Below are 18,759 nucleotides of genomic sequence, written 5' to 3'. Positions count from 1 at the left end.
AATCTGAAATAATCTTTTGGTAAAAATGGCTATCGCATTCTGTATCATAGCTAGCGAAACCGAAACAAAATAAACGTCTTAAGTATAATATCTCGTGAACGTGGATCAAATTAGGCAAGACAGCTAGAATAAAGGATGATTCAACTTGGAGGAAATTTGAACTTACGACTTACTAGCAGTATAATAAAGTTTACAGACTATTAGCTAGACAAATAGAAGAAACATTTTAGGTTGATTCATTCTTCCTTCCGGACTTCTTTGACCGCCTAGATGGTTTGGCGAGATGCTGGCGCTGACTCTCGAACCCCTTCTGGAAGTTCACCAACCGCCTGTATACGTCGTAGGTTGCGTACGCGTCCATGGAAGCATAATAGATGTTCTTCAAGGGCAAGGGCGCTTCTGCCCATATATGGTGGTCATCTTCTGTGAGAGCGTCCTTCATCTTGTTGTAGTTGTGGTGGATGATGGAACCAGCGTAGTCAGCCAAGCCATACTTTGGCTTAATCGTCACTGGATCAGGCACTCTCCACATATTTTGGATATCCACAAAGGTTTGTACCACCAAACCAACATGCTTGAGTTTTTTCTCGTCATTGTTGATGTCCACCCCAACGAAGGTGTACTCCTCGTCGAGCAGGAAGGCGGCAAGCAGGCCGCAGTGCTCATCAGCAACGCTTATGTGGTACACGAGGACGTAGATGCCAACGCATAACTGGACCACGGCCGCCATCTGTGTCGAACCACGAGGCCAGGTGTACTCCACATCCAGTGCAACTATCTTCTGGTTGTCGTTCCGCAGCCAGTATTTGAATCTGCCAATGCAGTACTCAACACAGCTAGCCTTGTTCGTGTACTTCACACAAATTTCGGTATTTCCATCTGCCCTAGCAGCATAATCATTCTCGAATGCCATGCCGAAGGACTGTAATTGATGAAACCAGTATAAGACATGAAGCATGACAATAACATGATAACAATAAGCCGGGATGAATATGACGGCAGATAGTATAGGAATTCTGGCGCTATTGAAAGTTTATGTAAACAAGTGCATGAACAATTTAAACTAAACAAGTACTCCCTCTGTAAAGAAATCACTAAAGCAGTGAACCAAAAGTTGTTATATTTCCTTGCAGAGGGAGTATATGCGAATTAACAATCAAAATTTACGCTCTTGAAATATTTATCTAAACAACTGCATCAACAATCAAGAATAAACATGTATCTATGAATTGTTCATCGCCCATGCAGATGAAACTGTGTGTACAAACTAAAGAAGCATTAGAAAAACAAGAAATTGACAAGACAACGGACTAGATGTTGCATGCAGATGAATCTGTGTGCAAAATTCTCATAAGGCAATGGACTACATGTTGCAGGCAGATGAATCTGTGCGCACAAAATAAAGAAGCAGGAGAACAAGAAATTGACAAGAAGAAGGCCATCGTATGTGCTGCTACTGGAGAACGACTAACAAAATTGACAGGAAGGAGAACTCACCGTTCCAGAAGCCAGTTTGTTGGGAGAGTGGGCGACGCAGAGGAAGAGGGAATCAAGAGGACGCAGAGGTAGAGGAACCGGTTTTGCAGAGTCGTGGCAGTGAGGACGAAGCACCCTCGCGCATGCCCGTCCTAAATAATTAGGACAGGGCTCGTCCGGCCTGTTGGAGTCCTCGCTTCCTTTGTCATGTTCACATTTAAAATGGGCTCATCCCATAGGCCCGTATAATAAAGCACAAGAAGCCCAAACGCTTCACGGTTGAGATTACTGATCTAAACTTGCTAAAAAATTCTCAAAATAAAAAAACTAGCTAAAAAAACATTACGTGATCTAAAACTACCTCTTCGTGAGACCCAAATTCCCAATATTTCCTTGTGGTGGGTTGTTAGAGAATCCCCTATAAATAAACATTACATGATCTAAAACTATCTCTTCCTGAGATCCCAAATTCCCAATATTTCCTTGTGATCGGTTGTTAGAGAATCCCCTATAAATACGAAGCTTTTCACGGCATAGATCGTATACTTCCACCCCACGCCTCCCATACCTAGCCTTCCATGACTACACCGAATTAGCACCCCACGCCACCCAAAGTAGCTCCCAGGTTGGTGAAGCCGACGGAGCCGTCATCTTCAAAGCCTGCGTCGACGAATCCTGACATGAAAGAGAAGGGCACGTCAGAGAAGCCGACGAAAGAGAAGGGCACGTCGGAGAAGCCGGCGAATCAAAAGATGAAAGCGAACGACAATGGAGCCGGTCGCCATCGAGAGAATCCTCCGGTAACGATCGAGATCCTTGTATTCTGTATACACCCTCCTTCCCAAGTCTGCATGCAATCCCATTATTTACGGTGCACTTCTTTTTGATCTCATTTAGTTACAGCCATAACGAACTATCCCTATTTTACCGAAGGGAGATGGGTGTGTCTAGAAAGGCTTGCACGAATCTTAGCATAAAATCAATGACATAGGACTTAGATAAGCAATACTTAGAGCACATCTAGATGTGCTTTAGCAAAACTTAAGGGAGATCGTGGATACCTTCCTCTCTTAGTTTTTAGTTGTGAATGCCTCTCTCTGTAATGAAACTTGCGCTAATTTTCGCGCTGAAAAGTTCTACGTGCAACGATATGGAAAGGAAGGACTAGTAATTCAACTTTGTTTAAAACCAGCAACCGAATCAACAAAATAATCGTAGTACTCCTAAATGCCTGATCAAATACGCAGTAGACAGAATGCAAAGTAGTTTTGTACGTAAGTTGCACGCCTCACTTATTTGGCATTGAGAACATCAAATGTATGTACTATATTAAATTTTAGGTTGACGAGCAAGAAAGGAGAAAACTACAGAGAAAGATGGACAGTAGGATCACATGTTACATTCCTAATATGGTGATTATCTATAAACTATTGATCTTCTGATCATGTATGCAATTATTTTCATAAGCGTGACGCCTGAAACTTTAGTAGTGTACATAGACCAAAGTCTGCTCTTTCTACTAAAAATCTATACCATTATCAGTCAATTTGCCGACAGAGATAGCTTGTTTTTCTATGTCTGGTGTTCATTATATGGCCTAGAAGCTCTATAATTTCATGCAGTACTGTAGAGCACAATTTTGATATTGGCATAGATTAGATCTAGTCGGTTCTATGCGTGTTTAAATGAATACCATACAGAATCTAATCACACTATTTGTACGTTCAGGGAACTCAGGTTGCTTCATTGCTGCAATACGAGAAGTTCATAAAAGAATTAAACGCACAGCAACTGACGTACATCAAGTTGATTGGACTGGGTGAACTTCTCAAGACTCCTGGCATGAGAATGAGACGTCTGCTGTGCCAGGCCATCGCTTATTCATATGATGCAGAGCAGGATGCCTTTATAATTAATAGGAGACCATGTAGGATCACACTAAAAGATGTGGAGCATATAACAGGCCTGCCCTGCATGGGGAAGAATCACGTCTCTTCAAATCACAACGACACTTTGGAGTTGTGGAAGGAACTGAAAGACCCCAATGACACAAAAGTAACTTTGAAAGGATTGCTAGCCAAGATGAAAGGCGACAACACACCTAATTTTGTCAGGCCATTTGTCTTATACACCATAGGCAAATATGTATGCCCGATAACACAGCAGTATGTGGACAACAGATACCTTGGGATTGTTAGAAACGTTGAGACAATAAAGAGCACCAATTTTGGACAGCTTACACTTGACCATCTTATGACTAGCGTCAGGAAATTTGTAAATGGTGGAGCAAATCTGGAGGGCAACCTACCACTGCTGCAAGTAATACAATCATTATTAACATACAATACATTTAATTTTATGGAAAATTTTCTAAGTTGTTTTTGTTGTAATGCAGACGTGGTACTACGAGAAGTGGAGGGTGCACCAATTGGACTCTACCATCTCGTATGCATCAAGGTTAAGGCCGCTGATCCAAAACTGGAGTGACGAGAAGGCACAGAAGGTTGACAACATAATCAACAAAAATTATATAGGGATTGGAGAGGTAAAGTGTTAGTACTGTGTGCCTGGATTATCTACCATATGTTTTGAATGATACTAACGACACTAACATACAGTATGTCGATGACCTGCTGCGGCCTTTCAATCCGCCACTAGTTCGGACGCCGGTCAAACCAAAGACTGACGGTCAGGTAAATGATGAACATCAGGCACAAATATATATTGTAACTTTGCAAGTACAATCGAAGTCATATGCTTCTAACTGCTTGTAATTTGCAGGATAAGTCACTCATGGGCCATGTATTGGCTGATTTGAAAGAAGTTGCCTCCATTGTGCGGGAAGCCAGTGCACAACAATTTGATAGGATGAGCACCCTTGAAAAAAATGGACGAGTGCCTTAGGCGTACACTTGTGAACGACAGACGCACGGACGACCTCATCACAGAATTCAATGTAAGTATACCATTATGAGTTTCTATAAATATTTTTACTATCAATACTCTCCACACTAACACATTTTGTTTTAAAGAACCACCGCTATGGAATATTTGATGCTGATCGCCCAGGAGTAGAGGACATACAGCTATCTGACCTGGGAGTACCTGCGGACCCAATGGAGGTCCCAGGAGAGAATACTACTCACCAGCAAAAACAAAAAAAAGACACAGAGGTCATTGCCAAAGGCATTTCTGCTAAGGGAATACAAAAAGATAACATGGATGCCCCCATGAAGAACGTAGCTGAAGATTTGCAGCCTGCTCCTAGTTTGCAATCGTGAAAGCATTCAAAAACCACCACAAGCCTTGAAGCTTTCATGGTGATACACATTTCACATCTAACTGATTTTGTTTTAAGTTAATGCAGATTCGTAGCTAACATATGATCTTCCACGTTCAGGATGAAGAAGACAGAGTTGTTGCTGCAGCTTGCAAGGAGAGTCTCAAGAATGTTTCACAGCTTTATAAACAGCTGGATGCTTCACAGGGTGCTCCGAGTTTGCATTCGCGAAAGCATTCAAAGCCACCACAAGCCTTGAAGCTTTCCTGGTGATGCACATTTTACAGTTAACTGGTTTTGTTTTTTTATTTCGCGCAGAGTGCAAGCTAACAAGTGCTTTATTTCGAATCACAGGATCCTCTGAATTTGAGGCACAATGAGAATGTGCGAAAGGCTGAAGAAAGAAGAGATCAAGATGATGAAGATGTCAGTATTGAGGTGGGGGGAGAGGCAGGTACCAAAAGCAAACACCGGTCTGCCAAGGCTAAGGCAATAAGGGAGCCGGAAGGGACCTATGTCTTCCCAGTTGATGAGGACAACTATGATGATTCTTTAGCAAAGCAACGACAAGAAAGTGTGGTTGATTGCATGCTACCAACTCGTACGAGCATCCGGAAAAGAGTGGCATCTTCATTATTGTGCAATGAAGATTATGTTCTGTACGATAGTGATAAGAAGAGAAAGAAAAACAGGACTCCATCGGAGTCTACCAACGATTCCAAGGACACAAAGAATACAAAGAGGAAAAACCGTGCAAGCATTTTTAAAGATACAGACACAGGTGCTTCGAGGCTAGAGACCGACCTTGACAAGTTTCGACAGAATTACGTGGCCGAAATTGTCAACACCTCAGATCTTGATAAACAATTGGTGGTAATTGATGACATTGTTCTGCTACAGAAGCATTTGCAATGCCTCACCACGACAGATGGAGTTTTAGATGACAAATGGTTGGGTGACGAAGTAAGATATTTGCCAAATTATTTTGTCAATTTTCTTTAGCACAGTACAATTAACTTGAATTTTGTTTTAGTTGGTTGATGCTGTGATTCAGATCATGCGTCATGATCATCCTAAGGACATAAGGGACGGGCAACTGGTTTACATTGAGAGGGTGGCCGGCGTCACTAAGATGGTAAGGTAGAGAACTGCCACGAGGCCGCTTTGGCGGGCAGTCATGGAACAACAAAAGGAGACAACTACCTCAGACATGATCTGGTACCATCTAACCATGACATAAACACATTTATTTTTGTAATCATTATGCATGTTGATGTAATCATCTTTGCTATCCAGGTTTTTCTACCTACGAACATGGCGAACACCCACTGGTTCCTTGTGGTCGTAAACCCCAGAAGGAGGGAGATTCAGATTCTTGATTCATTTTTCAGCTACGTAGTAACACAATTGGTTCACGTGGTGAGATTTTAAATGTCTATCAATATAACACAGCATTTAGCATCATACCTAACCTTGAACCATGAGCAACTTCTCATACCATGGACTTTGGCAGATACGTGGGGTGGAAGCACATCTGAGAGCATCGCTGCGAATCAATGGACCACAAAGCCATGCATGGGAAGACATTAACCTGACCCAATGGACAGTAAAGCATGTTCCTGTGCCAAGACAAGATGACAAGTCAGTCAACAGTATTAGCTTCTAAATATGTTTTTCATTGTTAATACGTGAAATGGTGCTAACAGAATTAATTGTTGTAGTTCTTCTTGTGCACTCTACATGCTGAAGAACATCGAATTCTTTATGGGAGAAGATCTTACGCTGCGTTATGACCAAGTACGTAGAGTAACACCTAAAATTCTGTCAATTTTGTAAACATATGGAACGATACTAACATATCCTCCCATGCAGGCATACATTGACAATTATAGAAGAGAGCTGCCTGTTGTCCTTCTTAATTCACCCTACAACAAATTGAAGTCCATGAAAAGGCTGAAGACGTACAATGCTAGCCTATCGGATGCAGCTGCGATTGAAGATCATGAAGATGCAAGCAGTTAGTCCAGCAGTGGTTGATTCTTAGATCTGGAGTGTACACTTGGTTATGAAGCGGTAGAGTAGGGTGTGGTTTGGTTTTAGTCCCGAAGAAGGTTTCCTAGCCATGTTCATAGTCCAGTGCGGATTAATCAAGTTGTAATATTTCACAGTACTGGTTCCAAATACTATTCTTGAAATAAATTTGGTCTGCATGGGAGACGCTGAAACATATATTTGCTTTTTACAACCAGAACTTTTGAAGCTTAGGAAGGTTAACTGAATTCTTAAATTTATATTTAAGTTCCATCGGAGTCCGGACAAGATTCAGAACAATTACATCGCTAGTTAGAAGTTTCAGATTTTTTTTAACATTGCTAGTTAGAAGTTTTAGATTTTTTTAACATCGCTAGTTAGAAGTTTCAGAAAAATTTCACCGAGTGCTGAAATATTTGGCTGGAAGGCAAATATTGCGGTGAGTGCTGAAATGAATGAAGTTCAGTTATTTCATCGAAATCTCACCGAAGTAAAAACCATGCTGTCGTGCCATCTTGAGCAGCACCAGAAATGATTCAGTGTTATTAACAAAATTTGGTCTCACAGATACGAGGAAAAAGGTATGGTTTTGAGCATGCAAGATCGGATGGGCAATAAAATAGCTTCACAAGAGAGTAAAATACTTCACAAATAATTGGGACGGGGCTCGTCGCAGCCGTTGGAGTCCTCGCTTCCTTTCTCATGTTCACATTTCAAATGGGCTCATCCCATTATAATAGGCCCATATAAGAAAGCACAAGAAGCCCAAACGCTTCACGGTTTAGATTACTGATCTAAACTTGCTAAAAAATTCACAAAATAAAAAAACTAGCTAAAAAACATTACGTGATCTAAAACTACCTCTTCGTGAGATCCCAAATTCCCAATATTTCCTTGTGGTGGGTTGTTAGAGAATCCCCTATAAATAAACATTACATGATCTAAAACTACCTCTTCGTGAGATCCCAAATTCCCAATATTTCCTTGTGATCGGTTGTTAGAGAATCCCCTATAAATACGAAGCTTTTCACGGCATAGATCGTATACTTCCACCCCACGCCTCCCATACCTAGCCTTCCATGACTACACCGAATTACCACCGCACGCCGCCCAAAGTAGCTCCCAGGTCGGTGACGTCGGAGAAGCCGGCGAAGCAAAAGATGGAGCCGGTCGCCATCGAGAGAATCCTCCGGTAACGATCGAGATCCTTGTGTTCTGTATACTCCCTCCTTCCCAAGTCTGCATGCAATCCCATTATACCGAAGGGATATGGGTGTGTCTAGAAAGAAAAGAAAAAAGGACAAAAAAGGCTTGCACAAATCTTAGCATAAAATCAATGACATAGGACTTAGATAAGTAATACTTAGAGCACATCTAGATGTGCTTTAGCAAAACTTAAGGGAGATCGTGCATGCCTTCAGTTTTTAGTCGTGAATGTCTCTCTTTGTAATGAAACTTGCGCTAATTTTCGTGCTGGAAAGTTCTACGTGCAACGATATGGGAAGGAAGGACTAGTAAATGGTGGAGCAAATCTGGAGGGCAACCTAGCACTGTTGCAAGTAATACAATCATTATTAACATACCATACATTTAATTTTATGGAAAATTTTCTAAGCTGTTTTTGTTGTAATGCAGACGTGGTACTACGAGAAGTGGAGGGTGCACCAATTGGACTATACCATCTCGTATGCACCAAGGTTAAGGACGCTGATCCAAAACTGCCATGAGGCCGCTTTGGCGGGCAGTCATGGAACAACAAAAGGAGCCAACTACCTCACACATGATCTGGTACCATCTAACCATGACATAAACACATTTATTTTTCTAATTGTTATGCATGTTGATGTAATCATCTTTGTTGTCCAGGTTTTTCTACCTATGAACATGGCGAACACTCACTGGTTCCTTGTGGTTGTAAACCCCAGAAGGAGGGAGATTCAGATTCTTGATTCACTTTTCAGCTACGTAGTAAGCACACAAGTGGTTCACGTGGTGAGATTTTAAACATCTTTCAATATAACACAACATTTAGCATCATACCTAACCTTGAACCGTGAGCAACTTCTCATACCATGGACTTTGGCAGATACGTGGGGTGGAAGCACATCTGAGAGCATCGCTGCGAATCAATGGACCACAAAGCCATGCATGGCAAGACATTAACGTGACCCCATGGACAGTAAAGAATGTTCCTGTGCCAAGGCAAGATGACAAATCAGTCAACAGTATTAGCTTCTAAATATGTTTTTCATTGTTAATACGTGAAATCGTGCTAACAGAATTAATTGTTGTAGTTCTTCTTGTGCACTCTACATGCTGAAGAACATCGAATTCTTTACGGGAGAAGATCTTACGCTGCGTTATGACCAAGTACGTAGTGTAACACCTAAAATTCTGTCAATTTTGTAAACATATGGAACGATACTAACATATCCTCCCATGCAGGCATACATTGACAATTATAGAAGAGAGCTGTCTGTTGTCCTTCTTAATTCGCCCTACAACAAATTGAAGTCCATGAAAAGGTCGAAGAAGTACAATGCTAGCCTATCGGATGCAGCTGCGATTGAAGATCATGAAGATGCAAGCAGTTAGTCCAGCAGTGGTTGATTCTTAGATCTGGAGTGTACACTTGGTTATGAAGCGGTAGAGTAGGGTGTGGTTTGGTTTTAGTCCCGAAGAAGGTTTCCTAGCCATGTTCATAGTCCAGTGCGGATTAATCAAGTTGTAATAATTCACAGTACTGGTTCCAAATACTATTCTTGAAATAAATTTGGTTTGCATGGGAGACGCTGAAACATATATTTGCTTTTTACAACCAGAACTTTGAAGCTTAGGAAGTTTAACTGAATTCTTAAATTTATATTTAAGTGTCGTCGGAGTCTGGACAGGATTCAGAACAATTACATCGCTAGTTAGAAGTTTCAGAATTTTTGTAACATCGCTAGTTAGAAGTTTCAGAATTCTTTTAACATCGCTAGTTAGAAGTTTCAGAAAAATTTCGGCGAGTGCTGAAATATTTTGGCATCGCTAGTTAGAAGTTTCAGAATTTTTTTAACATCGCTAGTAAGAAGTTTCAGAAAAATTTCAGTGAGTGCTGAAATATTTTGGCCGAAATTCAGTGAGGCTGAAAGGCAAATATTGCAGTGAGTGCTGAAATGAATGAAGTTCAGTTATTTCATCGAAATCTCACCGAAGTGAAAACCATGGTGTCGTTCCATCTTGAGCAGCACCAGACATGATTCCGTATTATTAACAAAATTTGGTCTTACATATATGAGGAAAAAAGGTATGAGCATGAGCATGCAAGATCAGATGGGCAATAAAATAGCTTCACAAGAGAGTAAAATACTTCACGTGTGAAGACTCAATCTTAGTTGACTTTAGAACCAGTTTTCATCCTAAAAGAGGTCCAGTGAACTACTTATAAGCAATAATAAAAGCGGTCCAGTTCTTTTGGCTGATTTTCAAAGAAACGGGAACGATATCTTTTTGATGATCGTGATTCTCAGGAGACCTACGTGTTGTTACGCAACTTACCTTGGTTTTTTTTAAACCATAACTTAGCTTTGATAAACTCTCCACGCCCTCCCCCTAATATTCAACCAGGTGGGTCCCCTCCCTTGATTTCCTCCAACCAAAGAAATCTATACGTAGATATATGCCCGGGTTGTTACGATCCCTATAAATAGGGATCCTTTGAAACCTCGTAGATCATAGTTTGTCCTTCTGCGCCGCCCAAACCAGCAAGACAGAAGGACGGAGCAACCCAGGAATCCACCAAGACCGAACGACGGAGCCAAACATGAATCCTCTGATAACTCCCCACGATCTCAGCCGCTGCTATTTTTCGTTCCACGATCTTCCTCCCATGATCTCTTGCTGCGACCCCACTCATTGTTTGCATATTCATGTAACTCAGCATGTTTTTAAACAAATTAAGTTGGGGGCATTAGGGGAGGGCGCTAGGATTTGTTTCCTACCAGATTGGCAGTTCATTGATTAATTCCAGGCTAAATCTTAGCGTCTGGTCTTGTCGATGCCAATTAGTGCAGCGGGTGCTTGCCTTCTTTTTTTTTCCTTCCGCACGAGTTATGGAAGGCATCGATGGCCCATGTTTTAATTCCATACTACTGACCATGATTAGCGCCTAGAGTTGAGGAGACCACGGTTGGATAGTTTTTTATTTTCCAATCTTTATTTTATTTCAGATAAGTGCCTTGCAATGGAGATTACCTTAGATGACCGTTCAAACATAACCAAGCTGAATCACATGATAGTATTTGCACATACATGGAACTCAGCATGCTTGTACCTCATGCAGTAGCGTAGAGCACAATTTTTATGTTGGTATATATAAGCTGTATTCGTCTGTATGAGTGTTTAAATTGTATACCATGCTGAATCTAATCACACTTGCACATCCATTGAACCCAAGATGCTTCTTTGCCGCCATATGAGGAGTTCATAAACGGATTAAACACACAGCAAAGGATGTACATCCAGTTGATACGACTGGGTGGACTTCTCAAGACACCTAGCATCAAAATTAGACGTGTACTCTGCCTAGCCATCGCTAATTCATATGATGCAGAGCAGGATGCCTTTATCATCAATGGGAGACCATGTAGGATCACACTAGAAGATGTAGCGCATATAACAAGCATGCCCTGCCATGGGAAGAAGCACGTCCCTTCAAATCTGGATGATAATATGGAGTTGTGGAAGAAACTGAAAGACCGTAATGACGCCAAAATAACTTTCAAAGGATTGCTAGCCAAGATAAAAGTCGACAGCAGACCAAATTTTGTCAGGCCATTTGTCTTGAACACCATAGGCAAATATGTATGCCGAACAAAAGAGGAGTATGTGGATAACAAATATATTGGGATTGGTAGAAACGTTGAGACGATAAAGGGCACAAATCTTGGACAGCTAACGCTTGACAATCTTATGGATAGCGTGAAGAATTTTGTAAATGGTGAGGCAATTCTAGAGGGGAATCTAACACTGCTGCAGGTACTTCGTAGTAGTACAATTATCAGTTACCTAACATACATTACATAATGTACGGGAATGTTTGTAAACTGCTTTTGTTGTCATGCAGACATGGTACTACGAGAAGTTCAGAGTGCACCAATTGGACTCTAGCATCTCGTATGAATCAAGGTTAAGGCCGCTGATCCAGAACTGGAGCGAGGAGAAGACAAAAAAGGTTGACAATATAATCCAGAATAATTATCTGGGAGTTGGAGAGGTAAAATGTCAGCACATTGCCTGGATTATGTAACATATATATTTTCTAAATCATACTAACAACACTAAACTGCAGTATGTTGAGGAACTGATGAGGCCTTTCATTCCAGCACGAGATGGTACGCTGGCCAAACCGAAGACTGGCGCTCAGGTAAATGAGTTACATCAGGCACAAATATATATTGTAACATTCCAACTAGTATGAAGTTATATGATTCTAACTGTTTCAAAGTCTCAGATTAAGGTACTCGTCGGACGTGTATTGACTGATTTGCAAGAAGTTGCCTCCCTCGTGCGGGAGTCTGGTATAGAACAAAACCATAGGATGTGCACCCTTGAAAAGAAAATGGATGAGTGCCTTAGGCGTACCCGTACAAATGGCAAGCTCACGGAGGACCTCATCAAAGAATTGAAGGTAAGCCTAGAATTATGAGATTAGTATATATAATTGGAAATTTACGTGTACAAGTTTTTTTTCTAATTTAGTTTACTATCAAAACACCCCAGACTAACATGTATTTTTTAAAGAAAAAAACACGATGGAATATTTCCAGGAGTGGAGGACATACATCTATCTGACCTCGGGGCGCCTTCACACCCAATGGAGGCCTCTGTTGAGAATGCTGAGCGGGCTTCTGACCAGGGGAAACAAAAGGATGTCATGGAGGTCGCTGCTAAGCACGATTGCAAGCAGGGAATAAAAAATGATGACATGGAGCCCCCCATGAAGAACCTTGATGAAGATTTTGACATACGCATGTTAACTTAATTATGAAACAATCATTGTCGTTTCAGAAATAACATTTGATCTTCCACGTACAGGATAAAGCATTCGAAAGAGCTGCTACAAAAATCAAACAGGATCTCAGTGGTGTTCATAAGCTTTTGAAAGAGGTGGATGATATCCAGGGAGCTCCTAGTTTTGATAAGCAAATGCATTCCAAAAGCCACCACAAGCCTTGAAGATTTCTAGGTGATGCACATTTTACCTATAATTGAGCAAGAATCTGCTAAAGGCTAACACGCGGTTTATTTCATCTGGCAGAATCCGTTCAACAGATGGAGTAAGCAGCACTTTGTAAAGGCTATGGGATCGCGAGATCCTGAAGAGCCCCGTGCCTTCATAGATGATGACAGCCATGATGAATCCTTTCAAAAGCAGCAACAAGTAAGGGTGGTTGAATCGACGCCACCAAATCATGGGGGCGAAAAGAAAAGGGTGGTATTGCAATTATTTAAGAATGACGAGTATGCTTCGTACGACACTGAGAAGAAGAAAAGGAAAAACAAGACTCCATCAGAGTGTACAAATGATTCTGAGGACACGAACAGTAAAAAGAGAAAAATCGGCTCTAGCAACTTAAAAAAGAGGTCAGAAGTTCCTGAAACCCAGAGGGACCAGCTAGACGTGGTTCGACAGGATTTCGTGGCGTCACTGATCAACACTACAAATCGTGAAAAACAAATGGTCTTAGTTGATGACATTGTCGTGCTATCAAAGCATTTGCAATGCCTCACCCATAAAGATGAATCTGAAGATGGCGTATGGTTGGGTGACGAAGTAAGATAGTATTTCACAAATTAGTTTATAAAGTTTCATTTTTGTACAATACAATTAACTTGATTATTTTTGTAGGTGGTTGATGCTGCGATCCAGCTCATGCGTCATGATCAACCAATTGACACAAGGGACGGCCAATTGGTTTACATTGAGAGGGTGGCCGGCGTCGCTAAGCTCGAAAGAGATGGTAGGATAGAGGAGTGCTACGAGGACACTTTGGCAGGCATTCCTGGAACAACACAAGGCACCACCTACCTGAAACATGATATGGTATTTTAAGCTGACGTAGAACAGATTTTTTTTATTACTATGCATGTTGATCTAATTATTTGTGCACTCCAGGTTTTCCTACCTACGAATAGTTTAAACACCCACTGGTTCCTTGTGGTTGTAAACCCCAGAAGGAAGGAGATTCAGGTTCTTGATTCACTTTTCCACTGTATGATACCCAGAGAAGTAAATAACATGGTGAGAATTTCAACATATTTAATTATAAGAAAGGATTTAACATCGTATGTAAGTATTAGTCGTAGGCAACTTCTCATCCCATTGAGCTTGCAGGTACGTGGGATGGAACCACATCTGAGAGCAACGATGCGAGTCAATGGGATTGAAAGCAATGCATGGGAAGACATTAACGTGACACAATTGCCAGTACGGAATATTAATGTGCCAAAATCCGATGAGACGTCAGTCAACAATATTAGCTTTTGTTTTTGTTTTAGATTGTTAATATCTGAAATGCTGATCTAACAACATAAAATGTTGCAGTTCTTGTTGTGCACTGTACATGCTGAAGAACATCGAATTATTTACGGGAGTAAAACTGAGGTTGCAATATGACGAAGTACGTAGAGTAACACCTAAAATTCTGTCATTTTCTGAAACATATGGAACGATACTAACATATCCTCGCATGCAGGCCTACATCGACAAATTCAGAAGAGAGCTACCTGTTGTGCTTGTCGATTCACCCTACAACAAAATGAAATACAGGAGTAGGTTCAAGCAGTACCATGCTAGGCAATCGGATGCAGCTGCGGTTGAAGACGACGAGGATGCAAGCAGTTAGTCCAGCATTGTGGTTCATTCTTACATGTGGAGTGTACACTTGGCCATAAAGCGATAGAGTAGGGTGTGGTTGGGTTTTAGTCCCGAAGAAGGTTTCCTAGCCGTGTTCTTAGTCCATTGCACATGAGTCAAGTTGTAAAACTTTAATAATATTGGTTACTATATTTTGCTTGAAATAAATTTGGTCTCTACGGGATCTCGTAGAAATCTATATTTGCTTTTCACTACCATGTGACAGTAACGGTGCCTGGGGCAACCCTAGAAGAATAATGGATTATGATATGTCTATTTTCATACGAGAGAAAAATTTATTAAAGCATGAGCATAGTCTCACAACAGAAGTCAAAAATACTGCCTGATTCAACACGCAATCCCAGCTATGTCTCGTAGGCAGGCCGCAAAGCCAAAAAATAGAGCATAGGATAACAAGAGTAAAAGCACGTACCATAGGGGGCCTCTGCAGGTGCTGCAACGCTGAATTGAAGCGATCACCTTCAAGAGCACAGTGGTGTGGCCATGGTACATCCATCCTGCCTCAGGGAATCACATAGCATGTTCTGTCATAGCCCTGCAAAACAGAGGAAAAATTACTACTTGTACTAACCTTGTCAAGTGTGTGCATGTAACAAATGTTGGACATAACTAAACATGGAAGAATGAAATGCAACATATGGAAGAATCGAATGCTCATTCCTTTCTCTCTGCTTTTTGCGAGGACCATTACTCTCCCTTTAACAAGGCTAAAACATCATAATAAGACTTAACAACAATATAAAAAGGTGGATATCCCATGTGAATCTAATTTTTCATATAAAGCACATGCCAAGTCTGTTGATCCCAGTCCAGCAATTGCACAAGAAGAAGCGAGCATCATAAATATTGAGCAACGTAAGCTATGAATTGTTTATAGTACATTCCAAAATTAATAGCTTATCATCTCTATTGATCTCCAAATCTTACCTATCAGCCAAATTGAAAGAATACATGTTGAATGCAACGATTGAACGTTCGTAGATCAAGCAGTCGGGGCTGGACGAATGGGGCTGGCCATCGAGGCCGGCGGCCGGCTTCATCTAGTCCCGCAGAACATGATCCATACCCAACCACCTTGCCATCGGACGAGATGCATGGCCAGATCAAAGCTGCAGCCATGGCTGAGAAATGATATGTAGAGGACGCAAACAACCAATTGGGGTGTGGGAAAGAGGTTGCCTATAACCTTGTGGCTATAGGCACCCGCATGGAGGACTGGGAGGTGGGATGGCGCCGACTCTTCGCCGGCGGCCGCCGCGGGGAGTGCAGTGGGCCTCCTCTCGTGTTCGTTGAAAAGGTGGTGCGAGATCGCGAGGGAATTGGGGTGGAGGAAGGGAGGGGCCGCGACGCGCGGCTACATCCTGCCGTCGATGAGGGAGGGAGGGGCCGCGACGAGCGGCTAGATCCTACCGGCGAGGATTAAAACCATAGCGGCGGCGAGGAATAAACCCTAGCGAACGGGATAAATATCGAACCGAAAATAGACCTGAAATTCGTACCAAGAATACCCTCGAAATATTTGGGAGGGAAAATCAGATCAGCTCGAAATATTTTTTCTCCCGAAAATGCCCCTCAGGGTCTGATATAATACACGTGACATCAGCGTATTGCATCGGATCTGGACCGTCGAATTCGCTCCGACGGACAGTCCATATCGTCTGGATGCACTGTAAAATGACTCTCATTTTATCTCGTTATTATCTAACAAGTGGTATCAGAGCCAAGTTACAGATACGATATTTGAGACAGAAGATTAGGGTTCCGACGTGTGCGCAGCCGCATGCGTCTCAGGCGATCCTTCAATTCGAAGCCGGATCGATTTTCAGCGTGCCGCTTCAGGAAGCTGAGACCGTCAGGCTATTGATTTCCGCTACTGTACCGCCCTACAAAGCCGTGCACTGTCCGCTCTTGGCGTTGCTGTTGCTACGTATACAAGCGCACGTCGCCGCGGTCCTCCGATAGGTCAAACCGCAGGTTCTGCCGAGACCGATCAAGGAAAGTACTACTTTAATCAGCCAAGTACTACTAGTACTTCTGTTCATCACGTGGAGGTCTACTTTTCATCTTCAATTGCTAGAGTACATCAAAGCTATCAGGTGCTATCTAATCTAGTTTTGTTTGATCCGCATATTAATTCTGTCAAGAATTTTTTATCGGCTTGTACTACTTTGTGTACACTGTTTTATCTACTCACGGCCTCCATGAAGTATGATCTTCCGCTGCTGGACCGTGACACAAGGTTTACCCTATGCAAGTCAAGATGCGGGCGTTGTTGGCACAGTCTGACTATGATGAAGCACTGGATAGTTTTTGGAAGAATAGAATTCAGGACTAGACAGATGAGGAGAAAAGAATTGATTGTAAGGCTTCGTCACAAATTCAACTCCATTTGCATAATAATATTTTGCAGGAAGTTTTGAGCGAGAAAACTGTCGCGCTCTATGGTTAAAGCTGGAAAAGATTTGCATGACAAAAGATCTCACCAGCAAGATGCATCTGAAGCAAAAATTATTCATGCACAGGTTACCCGAGGGAGGTAATGTTTTGAATCATATTTCTGAATTTAAGGAGATTATATCCGATCTAGCTGCAATGGAGGTTAAATATGAAGAGGAAGATACTGCTTTAATATTACTTTGTTCACTGGCAAGTTCTTATACCAATTTTAGAGACACCATATTATACAGTCGTGATACTCTCACACTTAATGAAGTTTATGAAGCTTTGAACTCCAAGGAGAAGATGAAATTAATGGTGCCTCATGATGGTTCGAGTCCATCCCAAGCCGAGGGATTATCTGTTCGTGGCAAGGCGAAGGAGAAGAACTCACATAATGGAAACAAAGGAAAAAGTAAAAACGGCTACAGGGCCAGTCGCAATCCAGTGATAAGAAGTATTGCAGGTATTGCAAGAGAGACGGGCATGTCATCTCTGAGTGTTTCAAGTTGTAGAATAAGGAAAAGAGGAAAGGTAACAAACAAGGTGAAAATTCTGCTAATGTTACTCGTGATGATAGTTCCGATGATGGTCTTGTTATTATTGCTGGATGTGCTGAGACCAATGATGAGTGGGTACTTGACATTGCATGCACTTTTCATATGTGTCCACATCGAGATTGGTTTACTACTTTTGATTCTATTACTGTTGTTGGTTCCGTTTTGGGTTTTGATAATTCACCATTCAAGATTGAAGGCATAGGTTCTGTTCGAATTAAGAAGTTTGATGGCACAATCAGAACTTTGACAGATGTTCAGTATATTCCGAAGATGAAGAGAAATCCTATTTCTATGAGTGCCCTTGATGCAAAGGGGTACAAGTATTCAGGTAGAGATAGTGTTTTGAAGGTCACCAAAGGTTCCCTTATTGTGATGAAAGGTGACTTAAGTTCGACCAATGGTCTTTATTACCTTCGAGGTTCTACCGTTTCAGGTAACGCTACTCCAGTTATTTCAAAGAATTCTGATTGTGATGCTGCTAACCTTTGGCATATGCGTCTTGGACATATGAGTGAACTTGGTTTAGTAGAGTTAAATAAGAGAGGTCTTTTTGATGGATATGAACCTGGTAAATTGAAATTTTGTGAGCATTATATCTCCGGCAAACACAAGAGGTGAAGTTCAACACTTCGGTTCATACAACTGAAGGTATTCTTGATTATGTTCATTCTGATTTATGGGGACCATCTCACAGAAAGTCACTAGGTGGTGCTAGTTACATGCTGACTATTATTGATGATTATTCGAGAAAAGTTTGGCCTTATTTCTTGAAGCATAAATATGAAGCATTCTCAACATTTAAGGAGTGGAAGATTATGATTTAAAGACAAACTGAAAAGAAGGTAATGATACTTCGCACTAATAATGGTATGGAATTCTGTTCTAAGCAATTTAAGAATTATTGCAAGTCGGAAGGCATTGTCAGACATTACACCGTTTCTTATACTCCTCCACAAAACGGTGTTGCTGAGCGTATGAACAGCACCATTATTTCCAGAGCCCGTTGCATGTTGTCCAATGCAGGTTTGCATAGGCGTTTTTGGGCTGATGCCGCT

General features: G+C 41.5%; 1 protein-coding gene across 1 annotated transcript; it reads right to left on the bottom strand.

The window, feature by feature from the left end:
• Positions 1-226: 226 nt before the first annotated feature.
• LOC109755523 (uncharacterized) lies at positions 227-913 on the bottom strand. The gene has a single exon (XM_020314420.1). It carries the CDS (start codon positions 911-913, stop codon positions 227-229), a length of 687 nt encoding a protein of 228 aa, XP_020170009.1.
• Between the last annotated feature and the right edge of the window lie 17,846 nt (positions 914-18,759).

The sequence above is a fragment of the Aegilops tauschii genome, chromosome 6 (assembly GCF_002575655.3).
Source record: "Aegilops tauschii subsp. strangulata cultivar AL8/78 chromosome 6, Aet v6.0, whole genome shotgun sequence".
Classification (NCBI taxonomy): Eukaryota; Viridiplantae; Streptophyta; class Magnoliopsida; order Poales; family Poaceae; genus Aegilops; species Aegilops tauschii.
The sequence above is the reverse complement of the archived record's forward strand: the minus strand, read 5'-3'. Positions and strand labels throughout refer to the sequence as shown.